The sequence below is a fragment of the Lissotriton vulgaris genome, chromosome 2_1 (assembly GCF_964263255.1).
Source record: "Lissotriton vulgaris chromosome 2_1, aLisVul1.2, whole genome shotgun sequence".
NCBI lineage: Eukaryota > Metazoa > Chordata > Amphibia > Caudata > Salamandridae > Lissotriton > Lissotriton vulgaris.
This window is the reverse complement of record NC_141687.1, coordinates 1,646,021,578-1,646,036,072: the sequence shown is the minus strand read 5'-3', so window position 1 is coordinate 1,646,036,072 and position 14,495 is coordinate 1,646,021,578. Positions and strand designations below refer to the sequence as shown.

Below are 14,495 nucleotides of genomic sequence, written 5' to 3'. Positions count from 1 at the left end.
GAGTGACCCAGGTTGAACAACATTTGATAGCAATGGTATTCATAGGTGCACCGTTCGCGGAGCTCCTCCTCGAATTCATTTAGCCCCTGAGAGGTGGCGGTCCCCAGGACTGCGGAGGGGAGCGCATGCCACCCTCCCCCGCATTTATATCATACTTTGCCCGGGGGAGGTGGCGGTCCCCGGGAGAACCCCTGTATAAATTATTAAGAATGAGGGGGCGGTCCCCGGGGCTTTATGGATCTTAGGAGGGGGCCCAGAGTGCCCCTCCTAAATATTCTTAACATGCCCCGGGTCCTGGCAAACCAGGAGGCTGCTTGGAAACAACGCGAGGGAGCCCATGCTTCGTTTTCTAAAAAATTATTTTCAGCGGGATTCGCGGATCCAGCGCAACTCCAGCTGAAAATAAAAAAATATGCATTTTTGTCCCTGCTGGGTCCCTCTGGGACTCCCCCAAGAGGCCTAGGGGTTCAGGGTGTTTCTACCCTGCCCACTTTTCTTTTATGTTTTATTGATTTGCAAACATATGAGAAAAAGCATTGGATACATCAGACAATCCATTTTTTGATCTCAAAAGTGCCTCCCCCCCATGCAAGCCAGACCCATAGAAACATAGATGAGCCCCAGGCAGTCTTTCGTGAACGATCGGGGGGCAGGTGCTGTCCAGGTACAACATGGGATTGGCCCGGGAGAGCATAACGAAAGTTCGAAGAAATAGTGAGAAAAAAAACCTTAATCACCCCCCCCCCCCCTCGCTCCCTAAACCGGTGTGCTGGACGATTGCCTCTTAGTAACCTTTTGTAAAAATCATTGATTAAGAAGCAGGTTGATTGACCTCCCTCAAGGGTTGTGCTTCAGTGAGCCGAAGTAAGCAAAAGGTATTTGGGGCATGTCACCTCATTCATTTCTAAAGCTAACAGGGACAGCAAAGGGCGCCATATGGTTCGGAGGAATCCGTTGAATTCGTCCGAATAGCTTGAATACGTTCCATGGCTACGATATCCCACAATTCATGTAGCCAACCTGTGTGAGTCGGGCGTCCGTTCAGCAGTTCGGGCTGTAGCTGTGTCTAAAATTTCCTTTTTTGGATCCCCCCCACCCCTATTTACGGATCACCCTGACATTTTCAAGACAGCCGCATAAGGGATTGGCAAATTCGTTTTGAAAAGTTTGTGAGGATTTGTCAAACACCACTAAAGTTATTTGCAAATGAAAAAACGCTCCTCATATGGAAAATAGGTCCTAACTATTACTACTTACTGGCGACTTTGGACAAGGCATGTTGCAAAGATTACTCTAGTATTTCATGGATGTTGTGTATTGTTTCAAAGACAGCAGTCTTCTTCCCAGGGAATCATGCCAGATAAAAATTTGTCAACTGCATTGTGAATAATTTGATGACAGTGCGGCTCAAATAAAAAGAAGTGCTATACATCAAAAGGACATACAGTTGTGAGACTTACAAAAGACTGGTTCATAGTAGAGAAGAAAGGAAGACTGAGGAGGAATCAAAGGTGGGAGTGACTAGATATAACTGCATCATTTATATGGGTGCCAAATGGACCGATAATCCAGAAGTCTGCTTTAATGTTTGAACCTGGACTCCCAGTGCCTCTGAGTACTAGGAACACTTGAATGGGAAAAAACAAGCTGGCGGAAGAAAAGTTACCAGAGCACGTGCTGATTGGTGAGCACATTAAATTGCATGGAAGCAACAGGGGCAAACTTTTTCTGCTGGAAGTTAGGAGGTTCTTTTTCTCAGGATTACCTTGACACATTTGACATTGATTCCAGGACACACAAACTTCTTCCAAAGAAGGATGGCTTTGCTGTCACCACATGTGATGGGATATGCTATTTCAATGTCCTCGTTATCCTCCAGCAGGCTGGCATCTGCAAAGAGAAAGGGAAGAAAGTGAGAGTTAGTACTGCTAGCACCAACATGATCACAATACACCAAGCTGCAGCACTTCCCGCCAAGGCTGCCCTCTGAGCGAGGCAGAGTCAAAACAAACCTTGTGCACTGAAACTGAATATGGGGTATTATGGTGCAGGAGTTTTTTTAAACAGGCTGGTGCCTTTGAAAAGGAAGGGGTAGGGAATTTGAATCACCTGACCTACGGATGATGTTACTGTCGTCAATTCAATATTTCAAAGACAAAGTTATGCTGAAATAGGTGATAATTGAACTAGGCAAACATTTCAAATATTTTTCACTAGTTATGGAGTCACTAGTTTGTAATTCTGTGGTGAAAAAGAAAGATTTTTATAGGATCAAAACAAATCAGAACACTCTACTTGATGATGTGCACATTTTTAACATTTGTGCCGAAACCCGATTTCAAACATTGTTTATGCGCTATATAGTTTTATCAGTAAAACTACATTAGTGGGAAAGTTTTATAGCCATTTCAATGGAAAATGTGCTGTATGTAAATGACAGTGCACTACAACATTATGCTTTAGTAATATATTCATAACAAGCATTTACAATGCAACGGTTTCGCCTTTGGAAAAGTTTGAGCTATTGGCATTGTGAATGACAAGCTTTTTATTTATGTGTTGGTTTTGAAAACAGATAAATAAATGGCATTGTCATTTACAATGGCAATAGCTCTAACTTTTCCAAAGGCGAAACCTTTGCATTGTAATGCTTGTTTAATTTACAGATCCAAGATGGTGAACGCCACTTGCTGCAGAAAATATGTGTGAAAAAAATTCTATTCGATCGAAGTGCCTTTTCTGGAAGCGTAGTGGCTAGTAGCAAACCGGAGTTGCCAGGCCCACCAGCAAATGTAATATTCATTTTTAAAATGCTGTATAAGGACTGCGAGGGGTGGGCGAGCATTGAAGGAGTGGATTAATTAAAAAGAAAGAAAGCGGGGGGAGAAGAGTTGGAGGAGGGCAATACAGGAACGTGGGCTGCATGGGGTGCTGGCATTTATTAGGGGAGAAGCACAGGAGTGACGAGTTTAAACACATGCTCCAATATGTAGTCAGCCAATCAAAAGTATGATAAAAAGAGGCTATGCTGTAGGGAAGGAGCAAACACAAGCGCACTACATTTTTGGTAGGGTCCTCTAGCGGCTTTCATCAACGATCAGCTAGAAGCTGGCTGGTATATTTGGTAATGGGTACCTGTTAAGGATTGCTGTAAGTATACAATGCACGGACAAGATGCAGAATTACATTTGTAAAAGGCTGAGTGTACTTCCTAGATGGAAAATAGGCATGCATTCTAATGTAGGCAAAAGGATCTACCCGAAACAGCTAATCGAAAGAAAGTAAGATTAAAAGGCAAATCTTGAGAGATTCAAGTTGTGATTGACGATGGCTCAACAAAACAAACTGAATCTTCCTGTGTCAAAGAAAGCATTAGCTAATGGAGCTGAACCAAAGCCCCGTAAAATGTTTAGAATAGAGTAGGTTGACCATGACATGTCAAGACTGTATAGGACTCAGTCTACTGTTGCAGCCTCTGCAAACATGTAGCAAACACATTCTCGACTGCATTAAAATAATTCTAATTCAAGTGGTATACATAGTGAGAAACGAGTTCAAAAGTGCTGTATTTTAAGGCAATTACCCCAGTCACTGCTTACTTTATGACGAGCTGTGGAAATGCAATCTTACCCGATGCAGCACATCTCTGGAGTGAGAGGCAGCAGGACTGTAGGCAGCATCTCAAACCTGTCAACTTCTTGCAAGGCATGCAATGCTGGAATAGCCAGAGCAATGGTAGAGAAACTCTTTAATTCAAGGCATTAAACAGCAGGTTTTACCATGGCTCCCCAAAATCTAATCCTGAAGCACACTTCCTATATTTTACCAGAAATGCATTTTCCTGATCGAGAGCTCACATGATCCTTCCACATCTCGGTGCTATCTTTTCCAAGAGAACTCTCCATGTATTAGCTGTTCAAGCTTTTCCTGCTGGTCTTTTCCTGAAATTTGTACATTATTTCTTAGTGACTGAAACAGCCCAATTTGATATTTACTATCATGTTCCTTAGTCCCTAAGCAGCAAACCTGACAACAAAGCCTTGATACATGTTTTCAGTATCTCTGCCTTTATTTACTCTAAGGATTCTTTTCTTTACCAATATTCGCTGCGTCTACATTGAAAACCAATTCTTATTTTCTATCAAAATTTGATGATGGTGTCAGATACATTCTCCATGGTATTTTCTGCACAGGTTCATATCACAGGGTCACTGCCCACCTGCAGTTCGCTCGAATGTTGGGCCTGTGTGTTTTAAGGATACTAATAAGTTGTTATCCTCAGTTATGCACACGCTTAAAGGGGTCTGGTTAAACCACCTCATATCAAGCCTGAACTTTTAATAGATTTGTTTACCAAGTGAGAATTTCAACTCTAAACTCTAAAGATTAGCACCATTACCTGCAAATAACAGTGTTCAGGTCCATGAAATACAAACACCCTGCTTCTAGAAGGAAGATGTGGGCTAGCACTTAGGTGATCTGACTGTAAGACATGAGTTGAAGTCACAGGTTCCTGACTTCATCACTTTGGGTAATGTTGGGCAAACTTCACCATCTTGCTGGGCCTCGGCTGCTTCCATATCTGCAGAAGTGGCCGAGGGCTTAGAAATGTGCTAATTTCATTTCAAATGCTTTATAAATCACTGGACATCAGGGTCGGATTAGGGAAACTAAAATCAGCCCTGACATAAATGCTTAAACAAGCTTGTCATCTCGTCACACAATCTCTTTCCACCTATCCATTCCCTCTCTCTACTTCTCTTCTCTCTCGCTGATCGCTTTCTCTCTACCTTCCACCTCCCTCTCTCTTTCTCTCTCTCTTGAAACCTCCCCTCGATGACTCCAAGTAACCTCTGGGAGATGTGGGGGATTGACAGAGGCACCAAGAGTGGGCTTGGGCTTTAAGAACTGGCCTCAAGGGCTCCACCCTAACGGGGAAATGCCCAGTTGAATAAAAGACCTGTACGGTCATGCTGAACATTCATGTCTATCTTCCATCTTGTGTATTCGGAAATCTGTATGTACCTCAAAACGCTGATCTAGCATTGAAAGGCTTGTTTAAAATGCAATAGAAGCTGGACTAGCCCTTGGTCTTTCAGATTCCTCATTTCTGTCTGTGTAGTAGCTTGCTTGCCCAGCATCTCGAGAGCAGACTACTAATGTTCATGGGCTAATAAGATCCAGTCTACATCGGGTAATTCCATCTTTCCATAAATTTAGCACTGTTGCTAATCTCACAATTACAGTTGCTTACATTTTTACAGACCATGTAAAAGGATCATCCTTAAGAAGATAAATGGGAATTAAATCTGTACCAGAAGCTTTCAGTATTTCTTAGACCTCGAGCCATTCCTCGACCATTGTATATGCTGCTACTGAAGTGGAACTAGGTATAACTTTCTGAACTTTTCTATCACGGATATAAAGGCTAACCTTGCAGGCTTAAGCTTTGCAATCTCCTCATTGCTTATGTTCCTTATACTTATTTGAAACTCTCTTAATTAAACAGGATGCAATTTATATATATCTGTCGGCACGGGTAGGACGTTTGCTGCACTGAGCTTTGCTGCGTAGTTTAATTCCACCACGCAGCGTCCTGCTTGCCTGGTCTGTCTGGGGCGCCCCAGACTTTTCGCTTGTGTCTACCCCCAAGAGACGTTCTTTATGTCCATGTAAAGTATACAGGACATGCACTTTATTGTCTCCCTTTTTTGCATATTATTCACAGGGCATGGTTCACATAGCTTCCATTTTCCCCATCCCTGTGAAGTGTAGAATGAGGTCTTCCTGGTCAAATGCCACGATCCACTATGGACTGTAAAAGGTATGAAACATGTTGACCTCTCCACCCATTAACTTTGTAGCTAATTAGATCGTTACATAATTTCTACGCTCACATCAGGTTTTTATCCTTGAAAAAGGGAACCTGGAATTAAAACTTTACTTCCTGTCCGGATCCCTTCAGTCAATTTTAACACACCTTTTTTTCATCCATTCTAACTCACACTTCACCACCTGTCAATGCAAAATACATTGGCTAACAAGGGTTCTCACCTCCAGCCATCGCTGCGCCTCGGTCAAAGCCGGCTCGCAGTTTTCCGTGGGGCTGTCTCTCCACTCCATGGCCGGCGGGACTGGTGCAGGCGCGGGCAGGGGTGGTCAGCGGGCGGGCAGGGGTGGTCAGCGGGTGCGCCGGGACTTTATGCCGCTGCAGAGCTGAGCTGGAGTTCCCTCTGCCTGGCTAGTCAGTCCTGCTGCTTCAATGAATTGAACGAGGAAGCGGCGGGTCACACGCCCCTTCCCTGCTGCTACCGCTGTCTGGGGCACCAATGTAATAAAAAACCTGCGCACTCCCGCCACGGAGGAGGTTTGAAGAAAACTTTCTGCAGGACGCTCCTCCGCACAGCGGTAGAGTTGTTCCACAAATTGAGTCACCCGTTCGAGGAAAGCGGCGGGCGAGCTTCTTTCACTCCGACTGACCGGGATAAAAGTCAAACTGAACACATTCGGTAGGAAGAGACTCCTGAACTGAAGCAGCCGTGGGACTGGGAGCACGGTTAGGGGCTGGGCGGGCCCCGGGGTGGGACTCGCGTTCCGCTGGGGGCGTGGCACGGGTGGGAGAGTCAGGCGCTCCAGGTACTAGTCAAGGAAAAAAGTAAGAATGCAGACTATTGCGGTGGATGCGCAGGATCGGCACACGGAGGGGGGGAGGGGGAACGGCGGGAGGGGGAGGGAGGCGGGAAACGTGCCGGGGAAAAACACTCACGATGCCTCCGCCCCAATACATCGGTCCCAGTGCTGCTCTGGATGTGGTGCCTCGGGTGACTGCTCTGAAACAAACAAGCACCTACGAGGACACCGGGGGGGCGGGAGAGGAAAGGACGGCGGGAGGGGGGCTGGAGAGGACACAGGGGGCGGGAGAGGACACGAACGGCGGGAGGGAGGCGGGAAACGTGCACAGGACAGCGAGGGGAGGGGGGACGAGGGACACAGAGTAAGGCAGGACAGCAGCAAGCACGGCCCGGCCGGACCAGATTCGGGGGCGTTCCCGGCTTTTGGCTGACGTATCATGACGTAGCCAAAAGCCAAAGATTCTCGGGAACGCCCCCGAATCTGGTCCGGCCATGAAGGACGCCTCTCTGTTCCAATGGCTAGCCTCCATTTATGGAGCTAGCCAATGAAGCAGAGGGGTGTGTTCAAGGCACCCATACTAGAAACTACAGATTTCTCTGGAGGCGGAGCTTACAGCTCCGTTCCCCAGCGAAACCTAAAAAGTGAGCATCAACTGGGATATATTCCTGCCCAGATGACAATGTGATTAGTGAACTAAGAGGCAAGCCAGGGATCATGTGAACCCTATATGTGGGTCCAATTCTTATCATACCTGGAGCAAACGTTTAGTCTAGTAAATAAAAGGTTTTTTTTTCACAGCAGCAATTGCGAGCATGTTAGGTGCTCTCTTATGTGGTAATAAAGGAAAAGGCAGCTCCATAAGACAAACTGTTTGCCTAGGACCACACAATTTGAGACCGGTTCACGGATCAAGTACATTACAGCTAGGTCAAGTAGATATTTCAAGTTACTAGACCTGCAGGTCTATTAATATTTTTATGATTTTTCAAGCCCTGTCATAAAATGTGTATTTGCAGCCAACACATGCTACGAATAGCCCGTTTCCGCTGGTTTTAAAGACTTTGCAGACTGTGCATGGCTACACACAATGAAAGATGAAGGTTTACTGACAAATCGCGACATGAGACTGACAAATGGCAAAGACATTTTTAATGGCTGTGATACCAGAATGGTACAAAAGGGGGTGGTGATGGAGGGAGCATCTGAACTAATCAAACACTCACACCCAGTCAACAGATCTGGGTTTAATCCATCACCGTTCTTTAGCCCACTCTGCCACCCCAGTTCAGACATGGCCATATGCAAATCAGTCTGACCCTGTGCCTCATGGGAACAGTCCAGCCCGAACTGCCAAGCCATGCCTTCCCTGGACCGGAATCAAGCTTCCTAGGACCGGTTTCTGGCATTTCAGCCGTCTGAACTGGGGTGGCAGAGTGGGCTAAAGAACGGTGATGGATTAAACCCAGATCTTTTGACTGGGTGTGAGTGTTTGATTGATTCAGATGCTCCGTCCATCACCACCCCCTTTTGTACCGGGATACCAGAATGGCACAAGAACATTTTGCACATCCAAACACCAAGGTGGATTGCACGACTTCTGAACTGCTAGTTTATTTGGGGGGGAAAAGCAAACACAAGGAGATGATGGACGAAGCGCTGAAACTTTTCAGAAACTCACCCAGTCACAGATCTGGGTTGAATCCATCATCATGCTTTAGCTCACTTCGTCACCTCAGTTCAGAGCCAGCTATCTGTCTTGACCATGTGCCCCATGGGAACAGTCCAGCCCGAACTGCGTAGCCAGGTCTTCCCTGAAGCGGAAATAAGCATCCTGGGACCGGTTTCTGGGTAACACCCTTCATCAGCCAGGCTAGCTTGAATCCAGTGGCAAAGTGAGCAAGGCGCCCACGTCTGGGCACACCCTACCAACTTAGGGCGAACAAAGCAAACACAAGGAAATGATGGACGGATCGCTGAAACTTTTCAGACACTCACCCCCAGTCACAGATCTGGGTTGAATCCATCGTCATTCTTTAGCTCACTTCACCCATCAGTTCAGACCCAGCTATATGCAAATCAATCTTGACCCTGTGAGTACTGGGGTGTATGTATGACATTGGTCTGCATTCTGTCCATCAATTGTTCTTTTTAGGTCTCGCCTGTCGATGCGCATGCGCATCGAGCAAGCGAGACTATTGCGAGTTATCCACTCTTTATCTACACTGCAAGGAATCGTGGCGATTCCTTGCAGTGCCCGTGACTTTTAAGGTCAATGCGCATTGAGCTTATGCGCATGCGCATTGACCTTAAAAGCGCGTGCACGTCCGTCTATGTTTACCCGCTCCGCCCCCTCCCGCCGTGTCGCATTTATCCTCCCCCTCCCCTCTCTTCCTTCCGTCTAACGCCGTCAACACCGCCGCAACGGTCACATCCTGCCGTGTCGCACCTCTCCCCTCTCCGCCCCCTCCCCTGCCCGCCCCCTCCCCTGCCCGCCGTGTTACGGTGAAAGGCTCCGCCCCCTCCCCTTCCCTCCGTGTCGCATTTCTCCTCCCCCCTCCCCTCTCTTCCGTCCGTCCGTCTTGTCTAAACATGCTATCTAACATGCTTCTAAACACTCCTACCCTAAAAAAACACATCACACCCGAGAGGTTTGCCAACTATTGACTTAACTGTGGCCAGCTCGGTGTCAACAAAGCACTGACAGCGGTCATTGTTCCAACTCTCTCGAACCACCTTTAAGTAATAAAAAGGCCAGACTTAGATATAGGCTACCACATGCATGCCACCGACATGCAACTCCACCTGAACTTGGACTGCAATTTTTGCATACTTTGCATTCTCTAGAATGATATTTTGTTGTGAAAGGGTCTGTGTTTTGCAACGGCAATTGTATCTTTGATTAACTTTGTCTGCTAACCAGTTAAGTTCCAGGGTTTATTTCATTTTTTGAAGTTTGTCTTACTCTGAGCTGAAATGATCTGTTATAACCCCTTCATGCTTGGTAACACAAGAGCAGGGCCGCCCCTTCAGCCAGATGTGCGCATAGTGCATAAAGTCTGCAGGATGTCTGCCACCATCTAACACGAGCACACCCAGCTTTCTGAAAGGGTCTATTCATTACGCTGCCTAGTTTGTTAGCATTTGCAGAACTGGCTGCTAAACCAGTTGCATCCGTTCCCAGTAATGTTCTGGCGCTCGTTGCTCCCCCCTCAAAGCTACCCTTCTCGTCTCCCTGCTATACCCCCTCCCCCCCGCCCCCCTGCTTAAAGTCAAGAGAAACAAGCTTCATAGCTGAGGCTACAAGACCCTTCAGAGAGGGAGAGAAATTACTTTCCTTCTATGCCTTTATTCTGCCAGTCTCTCAACTCGCCAACTTGAAACCTCATATCCAATGAAACTCTTACTTATTTTGATAAACAGACGGAATGGGCTGGCGAAGATTAATGGGTATCGTGCTCATGACAGGAGGGATATTCTGAAAAGTAATACTACGTATATCTGTGGATGGTTTCGGATTATAAGATTTTCATAACAGTGCTCGCATGGTTTTTCGCCTATGGTGTAGTTTCCTGTTCAAAAATGTAAAATTCAATAAAAAAATGATTTTACCCTAAAAATTATATTTACAGACATGCGTGACCAGTAACTCATTGTGCTTTAGCTGCAAAAGGAAGATTAAACATGAACTACCACGGTTACATATTACTACTTTTCTATCAAATCAATAGATAGGCTAATGCGATCTATCTACACTATCTACACTATCTACACTCTCCGTTCTCTTCTTTTCTTCCTTTCCATTTTATTGCCCTATTTTGGTTCTACTTTTAGAAAATATATTTCGTTTGTCAGCATCACTAAATTGAAATATTTGCTACTGGTATACTTGTTCTTTTTATTGCATATAATTTGTTGCGCAATACTGTTGTAGTATTCTAATAAGAAAAAATATGAAACAAACGAAGATCACAGTTATATGAAAATGTTGCTCTAAATATACCTTCTTAAAGCAAGGCATGTACGTGGAATATCCGTGGAACAAGGCAAGACTGCGGCAACCAGGAAGTGAAGCACAAATGCACAGCTGGTGCTACAGAGTAATTACCATAAAACGGATTTTCCCAGAATTACTCAGAGGATTGGGTTCTCATGGTGGAAGGGTCTGCATGTTGGGTCTTTTCTCGCGATCACTGTAGGCCAGGAATTAATTGTTCCTGGGAGATCAAGCCGGGATTGCAGCTTACTTTGAAAATGCCATCCAAATAGGAATCCCTGCACTGTGCAAATCCTTGCACGTGTCACCCTCAACCCCTCACCCTCACTCACCCTCAACCCCTCACCCTCACTCACCCTCACTCACCCTCAACCCCTCACCCTCACTCACCCTCACTCACCCTCACCCTCACTCACCCTCAACCCCTCACCCTCACTCACCCTCAACCCCTCACCCTCACTCACCCTCACCCACCCTCACCCTCACTCACCCTCACCCTCACTCACCCTCAACCCCTCACCCTCACTCACCCTCAACCCCTCACTCACCCTCACTCTCACTCACCCTCAACCCCTCACTCACCCTCACTCTCACTCACCCTCAACCCCTCACCCTCAACCCCTCACCCTCACTCACCCTCACTCACCCTCAACCCCTCACCCTCACCCTCACTCACCCTCAACCCCTCACCCTCAACCCCTCACCCTCAACCCCTCACCCTCACTCACCCTCACCCTCACTCACCCTCAACCCCTCACCCTGACTCACCCTCACCCACCCTCACTCACCCTCAACCCCTCACCCTCACTCACCCTCAACCTCACCCTCACTCACCCTCAACCCCTCACCCCCTCACTCACCCTCACTCACCCTCAACCCCTCACCCTCACTCACCCTCAACCCCTCACCCTCACTCACCCTCACTCACCCTCAACCCCTCACCCTCACTCACCCTCAACCCCTCACCCTCACTCACCCTCAACCCCTCACCCTCACTCACCCTCACTCACCCTCACCCTCACCCACCCTCAACCCCTCACTCACCCTCAACCCCTCACCCTCACTCACCCTCACCCTCACTCACCCTCAACCCCTCACCCTCACTCACCCTCACCCTCACTCACCCTCAACCCCTCACTCACCCTCAACCCCTCACCCTGACTCACCCTCACCCACCCTCACCCTCACTCACCCTCAACCCCTCACCCTCACTCACCCTCAACCTCACCCTCACTCACCCTCAACCCCTCACCCCCTCACTCACCCTCACTCACCCTCAACCCCTCACCCTCACTCACCCTCAACCCCTCACCCTCACTCACCCTCACCCTCACTCACCCTCAACCCCTCACCCTCACTCACCCTCAACCCCTCACCCTCACTCACCCTCACCCTCACTCACCCTCAACCCCTCACCCTCACTCACCCTCACCCTCACTCACCCTCAACCCCTCACCCTCACTCACCCTCACCCTCACTCACCCTCAACCCCTCACCCTCACTCACCCTCACTCACCCTCAACCCCTCACCCTCAACCCCTCACCCTCAACCCCTCACCCTCACTCACCCTCAACCCCTCACCCTCACTCACCCTCAACCCCTCACCCTCAACCACCCTCACCCTCACTCACCCTCACTCACCCTCAACCCCTCACCCTCACCCTCACTCACCCTCAACCTCTCACTCACCCTCACTCACCCTCACTCACCCTCACTCACCCTCACTCACCCTCACTCACCCTCACTCTCACTCACCCTCAACCCCTCACCCTCACCCTCACTCACCCTCAACCCCTCACCCCCTCACCCTCACTCACCCTCACTCACACTCACCCTCACTCACACTCACCCTCACTCACCCTCAACCCCTCACCCTCACTCACCCTCAACCCCTCACCCACCCTCAACCCCTCACCCTCAACCCCTCACCCTCAACCCCTCACTCACCCTCACTCACCCTCACCCTCAACCCCTCAGCCTCACCCTCACTCACCCTCAACCCCTCACCCTCACTCACCCTCACTCACCCTCAACCCCTCACTCACCCTCACCCTCACTCACCCTCAACCCCTCAGCCTCACCCTCACTCACCCTCAACCCCTCACCCTCACTCACCCTCACTCACCCTCAACCCCTCACTCACCCTCACCCTCACTCACCCTCAACCCCTCACCCTCACCCACCCTCAACCCCTCACCCACCCTCAACCCCTCACCCTCACTCACCCTCAACCCCTCACTCACCCTCACTCACCCTCAACCCCTCACTCACCCTCACTCACCCTCAACCCCTCACTCACCCTCAACCCCTCACTCACCCTCACTCACCCTCACCCTCAACCCCTCAGCCTCACCCTCAACCCCTCACCCTCACTCACCCTCACTCACCCTCAACCTCATGCTAAAGATTTACAAAAAAAACCATAAACAATTCTAAAAGCACTAACTCTAATGCTGCGAGACCTATTGCATTTCTAATGCTTGTTTTGCATTTGTCACCCAGAGTGGGACGGGTATGCCCAGATGTGGGTTCTGTGCTCGCCATGCCACTCGAGTCAAGCAATCCTGGCTGAAAGCCTGAAACCGGTCCTAGGATGCTTTTTTCCGGTCCAGGGAGGACCTGGCCAGGCATTTCGGGCTGGACTGTTCCCATTGGGCGCAGGGTCAAGACTGATTTGCATAAGGCTGGGTTCAAACTGGAATGGCATGGTGAGCAAAAAAAAACCGATGGATTTAGGGCCAGATCTCTGTACTGGAGAGAATCTATGACATTTTTCAGCATTCTGTCCGTGCATAATGCATAATTTTCACACTTAAACTCCAACTGTGCTTTACAAATCATATTGGGTAATAAACCATAACCTACCACACACTGACAGTAGCAAATCCATTGCTGCCAATTTTCTGTCAAATACAGCAGTCTTTAAAGAAAATATAAATATCAGTGGAAAGTTTTTCATTTTTCGGAGTTTAGCTATATGTTCACTTTCTTAGGTGAAATAAACTCAAACCGTTGTGAATAATTCAAATTCTTACTTAAAATCCTGCACCTGACAGATTTTATGGGAACAAGATCTCACACGCTTGGTAAACAGTACACATTGTTCCTTGCAACTGTAAAGCCTCTGTACAGCATGCATTTGTCAACAGAAATAATGTGCAGGAAAACAATGAAAGCCACAACACTAACATGTTTATCCTAGGTAACAAACAGGGGCTTATTTGCGGCATAGTGAGATGAAAGATACAAGTCTACTGACACCCATGTTTTACTTACCCCACTTCACTGTCAGCAACAGGAGAATAAGGGCATGCTCTATAATTCCAGTACGAGGTCAGTTGTATACAATCCCAGAATTCTCCATGAAGGAATCATACCTACATTATAAGTAGGCAGAGGTCAGCCAGCAGCATCCTGTGACAGCTTTCCTCTATAGAGGAAACCGACACCAGGAAGCAAGAGGTCACTCTGCAGCTCCATGAGATTGCTCCCCTCCTTGAATGAGCCACAAGTAGAATGCAGCACTCAAACTGCAGCATCCAGTGACTTATCATCCTTGAGGCACTATGCTAACAAGACAAAGCTCATTTTGAAAATTCCTGTCACTGTCTCTCTCCCTGGAGGCACCATGCCATTATAAAATAGAACTTGGTCTATTTTTTTTTTATCTCGCTTGAATATCACCACAGGAAGAAAGTAAAGAGTTTGTATCTCCCAGCAATCCTCCCTCTCTCCTTAGGTATCAAGCCTATAACAAAGCAAGCTTCACTCTCCAGATACTTGTAATCACCTGCTACCCAATCTTCCCACTCAGGAAGATGGATGAGAGAAAGAAGAAAAACAAGAAAAGGAAGGAAATTGTGCAAA

General features: G+C 47.7%; 1 protein-coding gene across 8 annotated transcripts in view; it reads right to left on the bottom strand.

Moving 5' to 3' along the window:
- The window catches only part of GMEB1 (glucocorticoid modulatory element binding protein 1), a 283,921-nt gene that overhangs the window by 186,188 nt on the left and 83,238 nt on the right, over positions 1-14,495 (bottom strand). For all 8 annotated transcript variants that reach the window (XM_086957554.1, XM_086957559.1, XM_086957560.1 and 5 more), the window contains one exon: positions 1,766-1,890. In XM_086957554.1, coding sequence (XP_086813680.1) covers positions 1,766-1,890 — 125 coding nt within the window. The remainder of the gene's footprint in view (positions 1-1,765; positions 1,891-14,495) is intronic.